A 14,446-nucleotide genomic window follows, 5' to 3' on the forward strand; every position below is an offset into this window, starting at 1 on the left:
TGAAGGGTTTTCAATTATTAAGTTGGTCCTTGCTCGATATATTTCAAATATCGATTGCTGTGTAAAGCGATATGTGTTAACAGCGCATGTTAAGTTAGTTGTCGCAATTCTAGTGATGCGCATAACTCATCGATTAATTTTTTTTATGGCACTAGTGTTTATATTTATTAGCTATTACTCAGAAAAGGAAAACAGTCATTGTTTTTTTCGTGCTTAAACGGCAAAATGTGCGCGCCAAGCAATTAAACACTAGTAGTATCCATCCACTAAGCTACAGTTTCGGAAAACACTCGCACAAAATAAAAAAAAAATCAATTTGCAATATTCGTGCCGCCACTACCATCGCGCTTCTATAAAGAAAAAAAAATCTACCAATACAAAAAGAACTCATTCGTTTGCTTTTCCTGCCAAATATCGATCGATATCCGTTTTAACTAATTTTGGCCAGATTGCATTAGCTTTCTTTCCGAACCAAGTATTTGTGTTTTTGTTGTAATCATTCGCTTCGGTTTGGGTAAAGATTGAACAGCCTAGAGGAAGAGAGGAGAGGAGGCTGCAAAAATCACACGCTTGTCGCCGGGTGTAAGACGCAAAGAGAGCAGCTGAAGAAATTACCAAGGCATATTTAAAATAAAAAAGAGATATAGTATATATTTATATATATGCTCTTGTGAATATTAAGATGTGTGCTCATTGAATTCAATAAAAATCGCAAATATTAATGAGATTTGTTGATGCTGCTGCACGCCAAGGAAACATTCGAATTGTATGTATAAAAATAAACCAAACAAATCGGCGCCGACATTTGCCACAGCTAGCAACAAGAGAGCATCAGCAAAGAGAGAGAAAGAGATATAGTTAGCAAGCGAACAAGCAAGCATCCGCCCAGAGTCCCCTTGTGCTCAGATACTCCGCACGCCCGCGCATCGTAACGAAAGACGGCTTTGCTCTTTGGGCGTCATCGATATTCGTGTAGCCGTTTCGTTTGTTTACGCGAGGCGCGTGTAGACAAACACGACACACCCTGTGCGCACTCCAGCAAGGAGAGTCCTGCCCTTACCCACATTGCGTGCGTGACTGGCTGTCACCCGGGCGTCTTATCTATCGACCACACAGCAACGCCTATTGACCGAAGACCGCTCCTGCAACGACAAAACGACAACGACAAAAAAAAAAAAAAAACTAACAACAACAACGCGCCATTGCCTGCCAGTTCCTCTTCCTTGTTCCATTGGGAAGCAGCCATTTGTGTTTTTCGTGACCAACAGTATGGTAAGTAAGAATGAGAGAGTGATATTCACAATTCGAGTGTGTGAGAGAGCTTTCTAACGGACCTGCACCTGTATTAGCACATTTTGCCGTTTGTCTATGCCCATCATACGCCTAATACAAGGTCGCCAGCCCATAATACATGTACAAGAGTCTTAGTGTGTGTGTGTGTGTGTGTTTGGGTTAACGTGGGTGCCCTAGTGATGGGATTTTGTATTAATTGCATATTAGTGTGACTATATAAAATGAACAAAATACATATTAATATATCGACATGCACATACAAGCGTACATTAAGGTGTGAACTGAGCGAGTTTTTCGGGGTGGTTTTATGCTTAGGTCTGTCTCCGCTTGCAAATCAACTCCTATTTGAGCATGGCAAATGTCAGTGTGACCTTATTTAAAATTAACAGAAAACCCAATTGGATTCCACAATGCAAGTTAGACTAGCGGAATGTGTTTTTTTTTTTTTCTCATTTCATATGCGTTGCCATCAGTGTTGAGAAGCAGCTATAAAAGCTACACTTTAAAAGCTAAAAATGCTTTACTGAGAACATTTGTTTGCTTGAAATATATTTGTTAATAATTAACCTATTTATATGTTGACTGGTGTGTTTCCCATGGGCTTAAACTTAAACAAAAAGCAAACTAAAAAAGACAATTCAGCGATAAAAAACAAAAACACAATTCGCAGCACTGATGAGCTCTGATTGACCAGTAATTAAAGGCCTCAGGGGCATTCATACGCTACAAATATTTTGTTTTTGTTATCGATTATTGTGACAGGGACATGCGGACTCACAGTGTTTGACGAGTGTACGTGTATTTGTTGTTGTTGTTCTTCTTCTTGTTATTGTTTTTGTTGTTGTTGCTGCTTCCATTACAAATGTTACTTAGGCTATGTTTGTAGTTATAATTAGCGTACCTTGATTGTGTACGCACTGACGCTTATCTACCTATGCACATGCACACACACACACACGCGCGTGAACGCAATGAGCCGTGTGTGTGTGTGTGTGTGTGTGTTTGCACAACCTACTGCGATAACGGTAGGCAGGAGACAGGGAGGCGGGAGGCCGGTAGGGGCAGCTGCTGCTCACTGTACGTACGCGCGGCGCGTGACAAATTCAGCAACAACAATAACAGTAATGCGGAATGGCCCACTAGTGGACACCTGTTAGCCACCCAGAAAGGAATGTCCAATAACGCAGCTAATTCTCTATTTCTTTTATTTCATTGCTAATCTGCTACTGTTTCAGTTTCAGTTGTTGTTGGTTATTAGTCATAAGTACATACATAAATATGTGTGTATGTGTGCATATGTATTTATCTCAAAAATAAATACACATGTGCAAAGATACAGTGGAAGCTCCATTAACGAACAGTTGAGGAAAGAAGCATTTAACATTTCATATAAATATGTATGTGCAATATATGTTATATACTTCTGTTAATATATTTTCCAATGAATTCCCAAATTATTCTTTCATCAAAATAAATTGCTATCAATATTAGTTTTTTTTTTGCTGATTCCTTTGCCCTTTCCCGGCTCTTTACTGTAGCTATGTAGGTGTATGTGTGTGTGTGTGTGTGTGTGTGTGTGTGTGTGTGTGTGTGTGTGTGTGTGTGTGTGTGTGTTTGTGTGCGCCGGCATTTAATGCACAATTGAATCAAAACGGGCCAACATACATACATACATATAACTTCATAATCAACGTAGCGACCGCTGTTGTACTTTGATAACGTATTTAATTTATTATTATGACTTCGGCCCACCAATATATGCGCCGCCACTGTGTACACATATGCACAATAAGCCCGCAGCCTGCCTCACACACGCACGCACACACACACACACACACATGCTCACACAGTCGGCTAAACGCGGGCTAGCTCCATCTCTTTGTCGCTTACGCTCTCCGGTCTCTCTCTCTCGCCCTCTCGCTCACGCTCTCATGGTTGGTAGTAGCCACTCGCCATTTTGTGGGAGTCTCTCTTCGCCGCCGCCTCAGTGTAACGGCTGCCTTCGAAGTTCAAGCTTCGAAGCTCCTACAAAAAAAGAAAATATATATATATAATAATAATAATAAAAATTACGAACGAACTTGCAAATCTGAGCGAAACGCGCGAAAATTTAACGAAACAACAACAACAACAACAACAACACGCAATGTCTTGTTAAACAACAACAACAACGGCAACGGGTGGGTAAACGAAACTTCAAACTTTGTAACGTCTGTACGTGAAAAAAAAAAAAAAAAACAGAAAGAAAGAATCTCGCACCTGACACCTGACGGGGTCATCAATATCGTTCGTCAAGTACAGAGCCATTATTTAGGTACGAGCATATGCACTGTAAATGGACTCGAATTGTACTTGTTTTTGCACCCCCCTGCCCCCTGCCTGCATCATTTCGTTAGCGAACTTTGTGTTTTAAGCTAGAGTGGAGTACGTGTCGTGATTTCTATTCGATATACGGAGAAGCTTATATTCAATCTAAAAACTAATACATATTAACAGAAAAAAACAAAAGCTAGATATTATATTGTATTAAAAGTATTAAAAAACAATCTTTAATATAGAACTCTTGTATTAGGTGTGCACGCCCCTAATTCTATTATACATATATATACATAATATATAGTATACTCATATTAGTTTTACGATCGTTGGGCTTATGGGTCGTTTAATTGCCTGCCCTGTTAATTACAGGTATTCAGTTTCTGTTGTTGTTGCCGCTGTCGCCGGAAATTCCCCCAGCTATAATTGTGCTTATGTAATATCCAGCTATATAGATATGTTTGTAGTATATCTGCCATATATACAAACTGGAATCCTTTTGTGCGCTAGGCTTTGCAGCAACATATTGTTCTTAGTTCTTAGACAATGCACCCTGGGTTTGTTGCATTTCGGAATACCCTTGTAAATCTGTATCGAGCCAAGTGGGTATATTTGCTTTGTACTAACTGAAATCAGCGATAGGCTGCCTTGTTCAGGGTATCGCCCAGTCAATCGGTTCGCACCGAAGTACTTTTGTTTGTTGTGTGTTTCGTGCGAAAATGATTTTCATTTAACAACAATAACAATGGACAGCAGTCACAATAAAGAGCTTAAAAAACAACAAGTTGATGCACTACCGGTGTTCAGTCAAGCGTCACGTGCCCATACCCTGCATTCCCACTGCAGGGTAGCTGCGATCGAGCAGAATATTAAAAGAAATTCCCTTAACATTTGTTCCACGAAAACTTGTAGAGTTAAAATATGTATATTACTGAGGAATACCTTACTACAGTAGACCTCTACTAGAGCTAACACTCGCTAGCTTTGGTTTTCTTTATTCAGAACAGATCTTAAATAGTTCAAATAAATCAAGGATAGTCTTAGGGAACTGTGAATATAGATACATACATATGCATAATTAAATGTATTACAATTGGATTTACTTTCTAGCAAGGAACCCATAAAAATAAATCCTGCTGCTTAGCCAGCTTTTTTTTTAGGTTTCAGTTGAGCTTCTATCGATAGTGAAATTCGTGCATGTCTATATTAAATACCCTATAAAAGCGCTATATTTTAAGACTTGATAACAATTTGACGAATCAAGCATAGCAGATATTGTCAACAAATTTTGATAAAATAATCTTTTCCGCAAAAGTTGTCTAAGATAATAATGCCTACAGACTATCTAATTCCGTAAGGTCTTGCAGAAACTTGGCTATATTTGTGTCTGATAAGGCAAACTTATTCCATTTACAAGAAATAATCAAGAGCTCTCCTCTCTAGGATGTTACACAACAGTGGATCGAGTGCGATTGTTCCCGACAATTGAGAATTTTTGAATGATTTGGCCAAGAGCACGAAATACATAATAATAACCCAAAAGTCATAAAGACGTTTTATAACTGTTTTCTTTTCGTTTGATATACTCGGCCATAAGACGCGATAAGACGCGTCCAAGGTCGCAAATTAATCTGAATTTCGTTCAGGATTCTCAAGTGGCTTAGAGCACGCGCGTCATCAGTAAATGAGGAGTCATTGTGAGGTATTTAGTTGAGCACTTGTTGCTGACCGATATACCCTGTATGTACTATATATATATATACATATATATATATATATATATCATTGCTTAATCACGATCAAGTGGGTCGCTTGTTCGGCCAATAAAAATAGAAGTGAGCTTTAGTTATTTTCAGCAAATGCGGTAAGTTTCATTAGCTAGATCCATCAAATTTGTTCTATATATCGACAGCCCCCCCTCACCCAATACAGGGAGAGTATGTAACTCACTTTTAGAGCCAGATAGCTGGGCATCTGCCAGTCAGACATTGCCTGGTCGGACTGGTTTCGTTGGCATTGTTATTAACGTCTGTTGGCATTATTTCTCGTTTGCACTTTGAATGGGTTTCCATCTGTATTGCGCTTATCGCCTTCGTGTGATTCAAGTTCATTACGCCCCCGAGAACGAGCAGAAACAATCAGAGAGTCGACCGGGCAGGCGCTGTTTTCGAAGGGGTATGCGTATATCACTTATCGGACAGGAACTGAGACACTGAGTCGATCAGGCAGCACCGAGTGATGATTCACCCAGTCACATCCGAGAACTGAGAACCGAGAACCGAGGAGCTGATAAACTTTGACTCGAGCGACAAACGAGGTAGTCAGCCTCAATATTTAATCGATTTTGATTCCATTAAATGATATACTTATGCGTATATATACTAAGCATACAAAGCATATATACTATCATAATTGTTGAATGATTAATTGTCCACTATAAGGGAGAGTGAGAGAGTGAGAGGGAGCGCTTACAAAGGTTAGTTTTCCCTCTTAATGCAATGGAATGTAACTTAAGTGATTCATTGGGCTAGCATTTCGAATCTATCAGTGAGAAGTATGTGGTTAAACTCAGTCACAAGAGTGAACGAGCTCGAACCCAAAGATAAATGAAGCTAACTTATAAATTAAAATATCAATAAAAAAATATATATATACAACAATTATTTGAATCAAATTCATGCCAAAAAGTGAAACTTAGGTGAAACTCTGTCTTAGCTCTGGTAAAAATTTTGATTTGCAGCGGCTTTGAGAAAAATATGAATTCATGGAAGTTATAGACAGACAGAGAGAGAATGAGTATAGTATATAGATAGATGTATAGATATATGTAGATATATAGATAGACATATTGATAGAAATATGATATACATATATGGAGATGTAAGGAGATGGACTATAGACAAACAGAGCCCATACATATATACATTTGCTATATATAGATATGATCTCTATATACATATACGACATATTCTATATACAACTCAAAGAAAATGTATATTTGATATCTATTTATCTCTGATGTCCTCAAAACGAACAATTTGTAGTTAAAATACTTAAAACTTACTTACTTGTACATGAAATATTTCACTCATATGGCTAAAATCACGCCCATTTGTGATAAGTGGGAAGAGCTAAGGTTTGAAGCGAAATTAACTAGTGAAAAGAGCGTCAGGCCCGTTAAGACCAGCGTCACTCGCAGCGACTGCGACAATTAATCATCAAATTATAAATATATATAAGTTAAACACATATACGTATATACATATATGTATATATAGATTATCATATATTTGCTTTTATACGATATACTATATAAATATAAGATGTATACTTTTTGCTGCTTATCAGTCTGCCAGCTCCCTCTCTCTCTCACTCTCTCTCACTCTCTCTCTCTCTGCTGAGTTTTGTCGGGCTCGTAATGGTTATCGTAACGCCCAGCAAATTCCTAGTGACCGTCGTCGACGTCGTTGGGCGAATCAGACATTAGGCAACAGGCACTGAGCATTGGGCTAACCATAATATAATAATTGATTGAGCAAATTCACTCGAGGGGGTCCTAAAATCAAAGCAAAAAAAAAAAACAACAAATCGCAAACTATATTTAATTTGCGACTTTATCGATACGATAAAAATGAACTGTAGACAATGCTGGCTATTTATATATGTACATCTAGGTATGCTTGATGGATCTAAATTTGGGAATATTTTCAATTGCTTCAAAGTGATTCAATTCTAGGAAATTTGGACTGTCTCAAAATTTTAATTGATTCAGATTTCGATGCGAGTATATTGGCTCTAGGAATGAGAGTTAGAGATGATTGAGTTGATTGAGGAAGGCGAGTATTACGCAGCTCCGACTATATTTTGGCTTTAATCAGTTCTTCAATTATAAGGGCAATCAATATTTACTTATCAATAATATATAATAAAATAAATAATTATCTGTGCCTATTGCAGCTGTTCAGGTTTTCCCCCCTTAGTCATAGACGTCGATTGAGTTGCCAATATTGATATAATATTAATAATAATAAATATAAATATCGTGTAATGCCCCATTAGGAAAGACATTGATAAATTTCGCCAAAAGCTCCCAGTTAATTAGTCATGCCCCATTTATTTGGTATACTAACTGTTTGTTTGGGATAGCTTTTGAGTCACAGAGCTACGGCCGGCTGCTATCATCTAATAATACCCATAAGGCCGCTCTATCGATTCTATCGACTCAATTCAAATAGACTCGACCAAATTAAAATTTATAACAAAAAAAAAATAAAGAAGGGAAAAATAAATAAATCAAAGGAATTGGAAAATTCCCACCCACGCAAGGCGTTTGTCACTCTTGGGGAATTTTCGTAGCACCTGTAGATATGATAGGAAGTGATGATGATACACACATACATATATGGATGGGGCTACAATAATTTGCTTGAGCTCTATAAAGCAGGAGCGGCAAAGCGATCCATATAAATACGTTTATAGATATTATCAATAGCATTGGGCTCTCGGGTTTGTTAAATAGATTCTGCTGAAGTGTGAAGTGTCAAGTGTAAGGTATCCGCTAGTCGAGCATGCCCAATTGAAGTGCTCTCACTTGCTTTTATTGCTCATTAATTGGATGAACTGGACTTGCACTTTGGTTAACCCTGCACAACTTTTGACTACTAATAATAGCACTTGTAATAATAATAATAATGATAATGACAACAACAACAATGACAATAACAATAACAATAACGATGACAACAGCAATGACAGCAATTATAATCAAATCGATGGCATTTGAACTTCTTAATTGTTGAAGGCGAAACTATTTGCCCTCATGTAAATTGGACTCCATATATCCAATGTATATATATCATTTTATACATATATGTATGTATGTATGTGTGTGTGTGTGTCTATCTATCTGGGTGTGTGTGTGGAGGCACTCTTTACTGCCCCAATCTCGGTGCAAACAGTAAGAACAAAAAAAAACAACAGCAATAAAACTATATAACAAAAAAAAAGTAATTGAACGAGAGAGAGAGAGAGAGAGAGAGAGAGAGAGAGAGAAGGAGAGGGCGAGAGAGAGAGAGAGAGAAGGAGAGGGCGAGAGAGAGAGAGAGAGAGAGAGAGAGGGCGAGGGCAAGGGAGAGCAGAATACTTTTATCATTATCTTTAATGTGAATGGTCTTACAATTCAAGTTGACTAACTTTTATACAATATGCCCAAGATCTTTTACTATAGCTCAAATTGAAGTGCATAGGTATTACTATAAAGATCTAGATGATGCAAGTTGTATGATATACATATACATATATACATATATAATACTATTAATAATAATAAAAATATTATATTTTCTGCTTTTTACTTTGGAATATCTTGAAATATATAATATAAATATATATAATATCGTTAAAATCCTTTGCTCGAATGGAATGAAATGAAAATGGAAGATGATAAACTCTTAAACTATTCCGAATCTGATATATGTATAAACTATTTACAATGTATACATGTATGTATGTGTATATATGTACATATATATCACATTAAATATTAGATTCCGGTTATAGCGACGCTCAACGGATCGTTGGTATAACCCGGAGACCCTTTAACCGTATGCTGCTCATTTCAGTTTGTCTGGCGACGAGAATTTTCGTCGCCATAATCGTACGGACGCTATAACCGGAGTCGTCATAACCGGACTCTACTGTATTTCATGCATGTATATGGAAAACACTCTGCATAGAAATCAGCTGGGTCTTTGCTTAACTCCGTAGAGCAGTTTATGTTGTTGTTGTTGTTGCTTGGCTTGTAGAGCCTGCATATGGCGCACATACATGCCCCCATACGCCATACGCTGTGTGTGTAGGGTATTGGGAAACCGTTGCTGCTTGGTTAGAGTTGCTTAAGTACTTTGGCTATGGGTTGCTACGCATGCGATACCCCTTGATAAGCCACATGTGAATCGCATGTGTGTGTGTGTGTGTGTGTGTGTGTGTGAGGGTGTGAGGGTGTGAGGGTGTGTGGGTGAGGCTGAGGGTGAGGTTAAGTGTGCGTGCTTGCGTGCGGGCATATGTGTGCGCGTGTGCGTGTGCGGTGTGCGTGTCTGCGTCTGCGTCTGCGTCTACCTCTTCGGGCGTTTCACACTTCACAGTCGTAAATTCCATCATAAGTAAAAAATAATTTTGACGACTTTTCAGTCTAACGGAAAACAAAAGAAACGCTTGAGAAGGTTAAATGTAATATGTACATAGATATAGAGATGTGCATGTGCTATGTACGATAGATATAAGCGATATATCATATATGTATATCAAATATCGAATTTTGGATTGACTTGGCTAGATTTAGATTTACTTTTCAATAGAATTTCATATTTGGATCAAAGTTAATTGAAATTAGTAAAAAGTAATTGTGAAATATTTATTTTAAAATCCATGCATACATAGATAGTGTAGGACAAAGAGAGCGGGGGCGAGGCGAGCGAGGGCGAAGGCACTTATCTTGGCTGGTTGGCATTTTCCTGGTATATTAACTAATCGAATTGCCGCATTATCTTACTGATGTTGCACGATTTGCGACATTCTAGTATGGAATCGAACTTTGATTGATTATTATGTATGAATTTGCTTCTATTATAGAAATGAGTGCCTCATCCGAGTGCGAGACGGCAACGAATCCAAGCGAATTATCAACGGCAGCAGCCAAGGGCAACAGTTGAACGACAACAACAGCTTGAAGAAGCAGAACAACAACAACAACTAGCAACAATTAACAATTGCAATAAACAACAACAATAAAGGAAAAACGAAAGAAAAAACACGAGGAAAATATTAAACTAGAGCATAGATACAGTATATACCAGCTAAGAGCTACAAAACTCTGCACAAACCAAACCAAACCAAAATAAATAACAACAACAACAAAAAACAAAAACGAAAATACAACATAACGTATAACCGCATCCTCCCAATTTCCCCACTGGGCTCGCTATCCAAATAAACAAAGAATCGAAGAGGAAGCATAAGCAAAATTACAAATAAAGTAAAGCATTAGGAGAAACAAAAGAGAAAATCCATCAGACAGAGACGAACACACACACAGACACACACACACACACACTTTTATCTAAAGAAAAGCAAAGCAGTCAAGAAGACACTGGACAGGAACAGTGCACACTCAATATGATGAACTCGACAACGAAACATCTGCTGCACTGCACGCTGCTCTTCACTGTGATAATTACCTGCGAAGTATTCTCCGGCGGTATTAAGATCGATGAGAACTCGTTCACCATTGTCGATCCATGGACTGAGTATGGCCAGCTGGCCACCGTATTGCTGTACTTACTGCGTTTCCTCACCCTGCTCACATTGCCCCAGGTGCTGTTCAATTTCTGCGGCCTTGTCTTTTACAACGCCTTCCCCGAGAAGGTCGTACTCAAGGGCAGCCCCCTGTTGGCGCCGTTCATCTGCATTCGCGTGGTCACACGCGGCGATTTCCCGGAACTAGTCAAGATGAATGTGCTGCGTAACATCAATACGTGCCTCGACACCGGCCTGGAGAACTTCCTGATTGAGGTCGTCACGGACAAGGCGGTGCATCTGGCGCAGCATCGGCGCATTCGCGAAATAGTCGTGCCCAAGGAGTACAAGACACGAACTGGCGCCCTCTTCAAGTCGCGCGCCCTGCAGTACTGCCTCGAGGACACGGTGAATGTGCTGAGCGACAACGATTGGATCGTCCATCTGGATGAGGAGACACTGCTCACCGAGAACTCGGTGCGGGGCATCATCAATTTCGTCCTCGATGGCAAGCATCCGTTCGGCCAGGGCCTCATCACCTATGCCAACGAGAATGTCGTCAATTGGCTGACCACCTTGGCGGACAGCTTTCGTGTATCCGATGACATGGGCAAGCTGCGTCTGCAGTTCAAGCTCTTCCACAAGCCCCTCTTCAGCTGGAAGGGCAGCTATGTGGTAACCCAAGTGAGTAATGCACCTCCTCGATCAGATGGGGGAAATACATGAAGAGAGCGTACGTTCAATGCGGTAGTATATTAGGTATTGCTATAAGCATTAGCATTAGTATAAGAGTGATCATTATATATGATCATTATATATCAGGTAGTGCCATAAGCATTAGCATTCATAAGTATAAGAATGATCATTATATATGATCATTATATATCAGGTAGTGCCATAAGCATTAACATTAGTATAAGAATGATCATTATATATGATCATTATATATTAGGTATTGCTATAAGCATTAGGTAGTACCATAAGCATTAGCATTAGTATAAGAATGATCATTAACAAGAGTATTAGTATAGCTATTTGTATTATCATTATTCAGCTTTGGTCCTAGGTTATTAGTATTTATTGTTATTAGCATTAGCATTGTCATTAGCAAGAGCATTAGTATGTATATTTGTATTTTCTCATGGGAATACTAATAGCATTGCTTAGCATTACAATATATCATTCGAATTTTCATTAGCAATAGAATCACTATTACCATGCATTGGACTGTTCTCTCTTTGGTATTTTCATTGATCGACAATCGTATAGCCCCAATAATCGTTGAGCAATTAACAATTTGTATTCCCCTCGTTTAGGTTGGCGCTGAGCGTTCCGTTTCGTTCGACAATGGCATCGACGGATCCGTGGCCGAGGATTGCTTCTTTGCGATGCGGGCCTTCAGCCAGGGCTACACGTTCAACTTCATCGAGGGCGAGATGTACGAGAAGTCGCCGTTCACGCTGCTGGATCTGCTGCAGCAGCGCAAGCGCTGGCTCCAGGGCATCCTCCTGGTGGTGCACTCGAAGATGATACCGTTCAAGCACAAGCTCCTGCTGGGCATCAGTGTCTACTCGTGGGTGACCATGCCGCTCTCCACATCGAACATCATATTCGCCGGCCTCTATCCGATACCCTGCCCCAATCTCGTTGACTTTGTCTGCGCCTTCATAGCGGCCATCAATATCTATATGTATGTGTTTGGTGTCATCAAATCGTTCTCGCTCTACCGCTTCGGGCTGCTCAAGTTTCTGGCCTGCGTCCTGGGCGCCGTTTGCACGATACCCGTCAACGTCGTCATCGAGAACGTGGCCGTCATTTGGGGCCTGGTGGGCAAGAAGCACAAGTTCTATGTGGTGCAGAAGGATGTGCGTGTGCTGGAAACGGTTTAAGCGTCTCCTTGACTTCTCCTTCTATTAGTCTTCTATTTTTTTTTTGTTTTTGTTTTTTTTTTTCTTTGCCACTAATTAGCTGTAATTAACACAAAGCAAATAATTAATCAAAATGCAAGAAAAACCAAATCGCACAACAACTGCAGCAGCATCAGCAACAACAACAACAACAACAACGTCATGATCTTTACTTGTAAGCCTAAGTTGCACACAAACACACACACCCAAGCACACACACACACACACTAATTGTTGTTAGTTTCTGTACAAAAAAAAAAGGAAAAAAGAAAAAAATTTTTCAAAATTGTTAAAAAAAAAATTGATTTGTAATTTTTAGAGAGAAAAAAGAAAACTAGTAATACATATGTGTATGTATGTACATGTATATGTATGCATACTACTGTCTGAATGTATGCACACCCACACACACACACACATGCAACAACAATAACAAGTTCTAAGTTTATAATAAATTCTATAAGTGTAATTTTTTTTTTCTTAGTTTTAGTAGCAGCGAGTAAAAATTAATGTAACGCGCCCTTGTATGTGTGTATATATATATAATGTATTTATATATATACATATATATGTATATGTATCTATGTATACTTATATAGACTTATTATTATCATTATTTAAATTTAAAACTTTGTACATTAATGTATTGTAAATTGATAAATTGTTAAATATCATTCACACCAAATTAACAAACATCATCATCATTATCATTATTATCATTGTCATCAGCAGTCCTCGATTTTTATGTACTTATACATGTTATGTATGGCTCTCATTATATATATATATATATATATATATATATATATATATATATATATATGTATGTTTGTATGCTGTGTTAGCTCTACAGACACGCCCACATGGCATAACTATAACAACAACAACAAAAAAACAATGAAAATAAGTTGAAGAAAAAGACCCTTAAAGCTCGTCCCAGCATCACTTTAGTTTATCCAAAGGAGCAGAATTTGCTTATTCATTTGTTAAATCATTTCGTATTTATTATACACCCACACACACGCACAACACAGAGAGAGACACACATACACAACGCATATTCAACTTAATGAGAACAGATCAAACTTGAATAATTTGTTTAACATCAAATACAAACACAAACACACACTGACACACACACACACAAACGCACGGTGTGAATGATAGCAATCGTGTTCTGGTCCGCGGCCTGTCGAATTTTTGCATTCATTTAATGTTTCTTAATTATATTAAAATATTTTTAATTTTTATTTTTGTTACTGTTATTGGTGCTTTGAGGAACACAATCAACACACACACACAGACACGCCCACACTTTTGCATAAACATATTCAAAGAGCCCCAAAAACGCCGCCGCCAGCTATAAATCGCGATCCCTTCAAAATAACTCATACACACGAACACACACACACAAACAGACACACAAACACATGCCAATACATAATAATGTTTGCAAACAAAAGAAAAGAACCAAATACAAAATGATAATAAAATGATCAACAAAATATATATAAACAAAATAAAATTTACATTCAACTTGTGTGTTTTATTAGAAAAAAAAAAAAAACAAACAAAAAATGGATAAAATATATAAATAATATAAAATGTGTCAACAATATATCGTAAGATTCTCTAGT

At 38.2% G+C, this 14,446-nt stretch overlaps 1 protein-coding gene across 2 annotated transcripts; it reads left to right on the forward strand.

Moving 5' to 3' along the window:
• The first annotated feature begins 147 nt into the window (after window positions 1–147).
• Window positions 148–14,232, forward strand: egh (beta-1,4-mannosyltransferase egh). 2 transcript variants are annotated; one of them, XM_018109405.3, is made up of 3 exons: window positions 148–1,272; window positions 10,240–11,586; window positions 12,219–14,232. In XM_018109405.3, the coding sequence occupies exons 2-3, from the start codon at window positions 10,783–10,785 to the stop codon at window positions 12,789–12,791; spliced, it is 1,377 nt and encodes a 458-aa protein (XP_017964894.1). In that variant the 5' UTR covers window positions 148–1,272; window positions 10,240–10,782; the 3' UTR covers window positions 12,792–14,232. The 2 variants fall into 2 exon arrangements, with proteins under 2 accessions (XP_017964894.1, XP_089119402.1); XM_089263276.1 differs by lacking the exon at window positions 148–1,272 and adding an exon at window positions 3,314–3,473.
• Window positions 14,233–14,446: the final 214 nt, after the last annotated feature.

This window comes from Drosophila navojoa, chromosome X (assembly GCF_054131105.1).
Source record: "Drosophila navojoa isolate 15081-1374.11 chromosome X, UAZ_NAV_1.0, whole genome shotgun sequence".
Classification (NCBI taxonomy): Eukaryota; Metazoa; Arthropoda; class Insecta; order Diptera; family Drosophilidae; genus Drosophila; species Drosophila navojoa.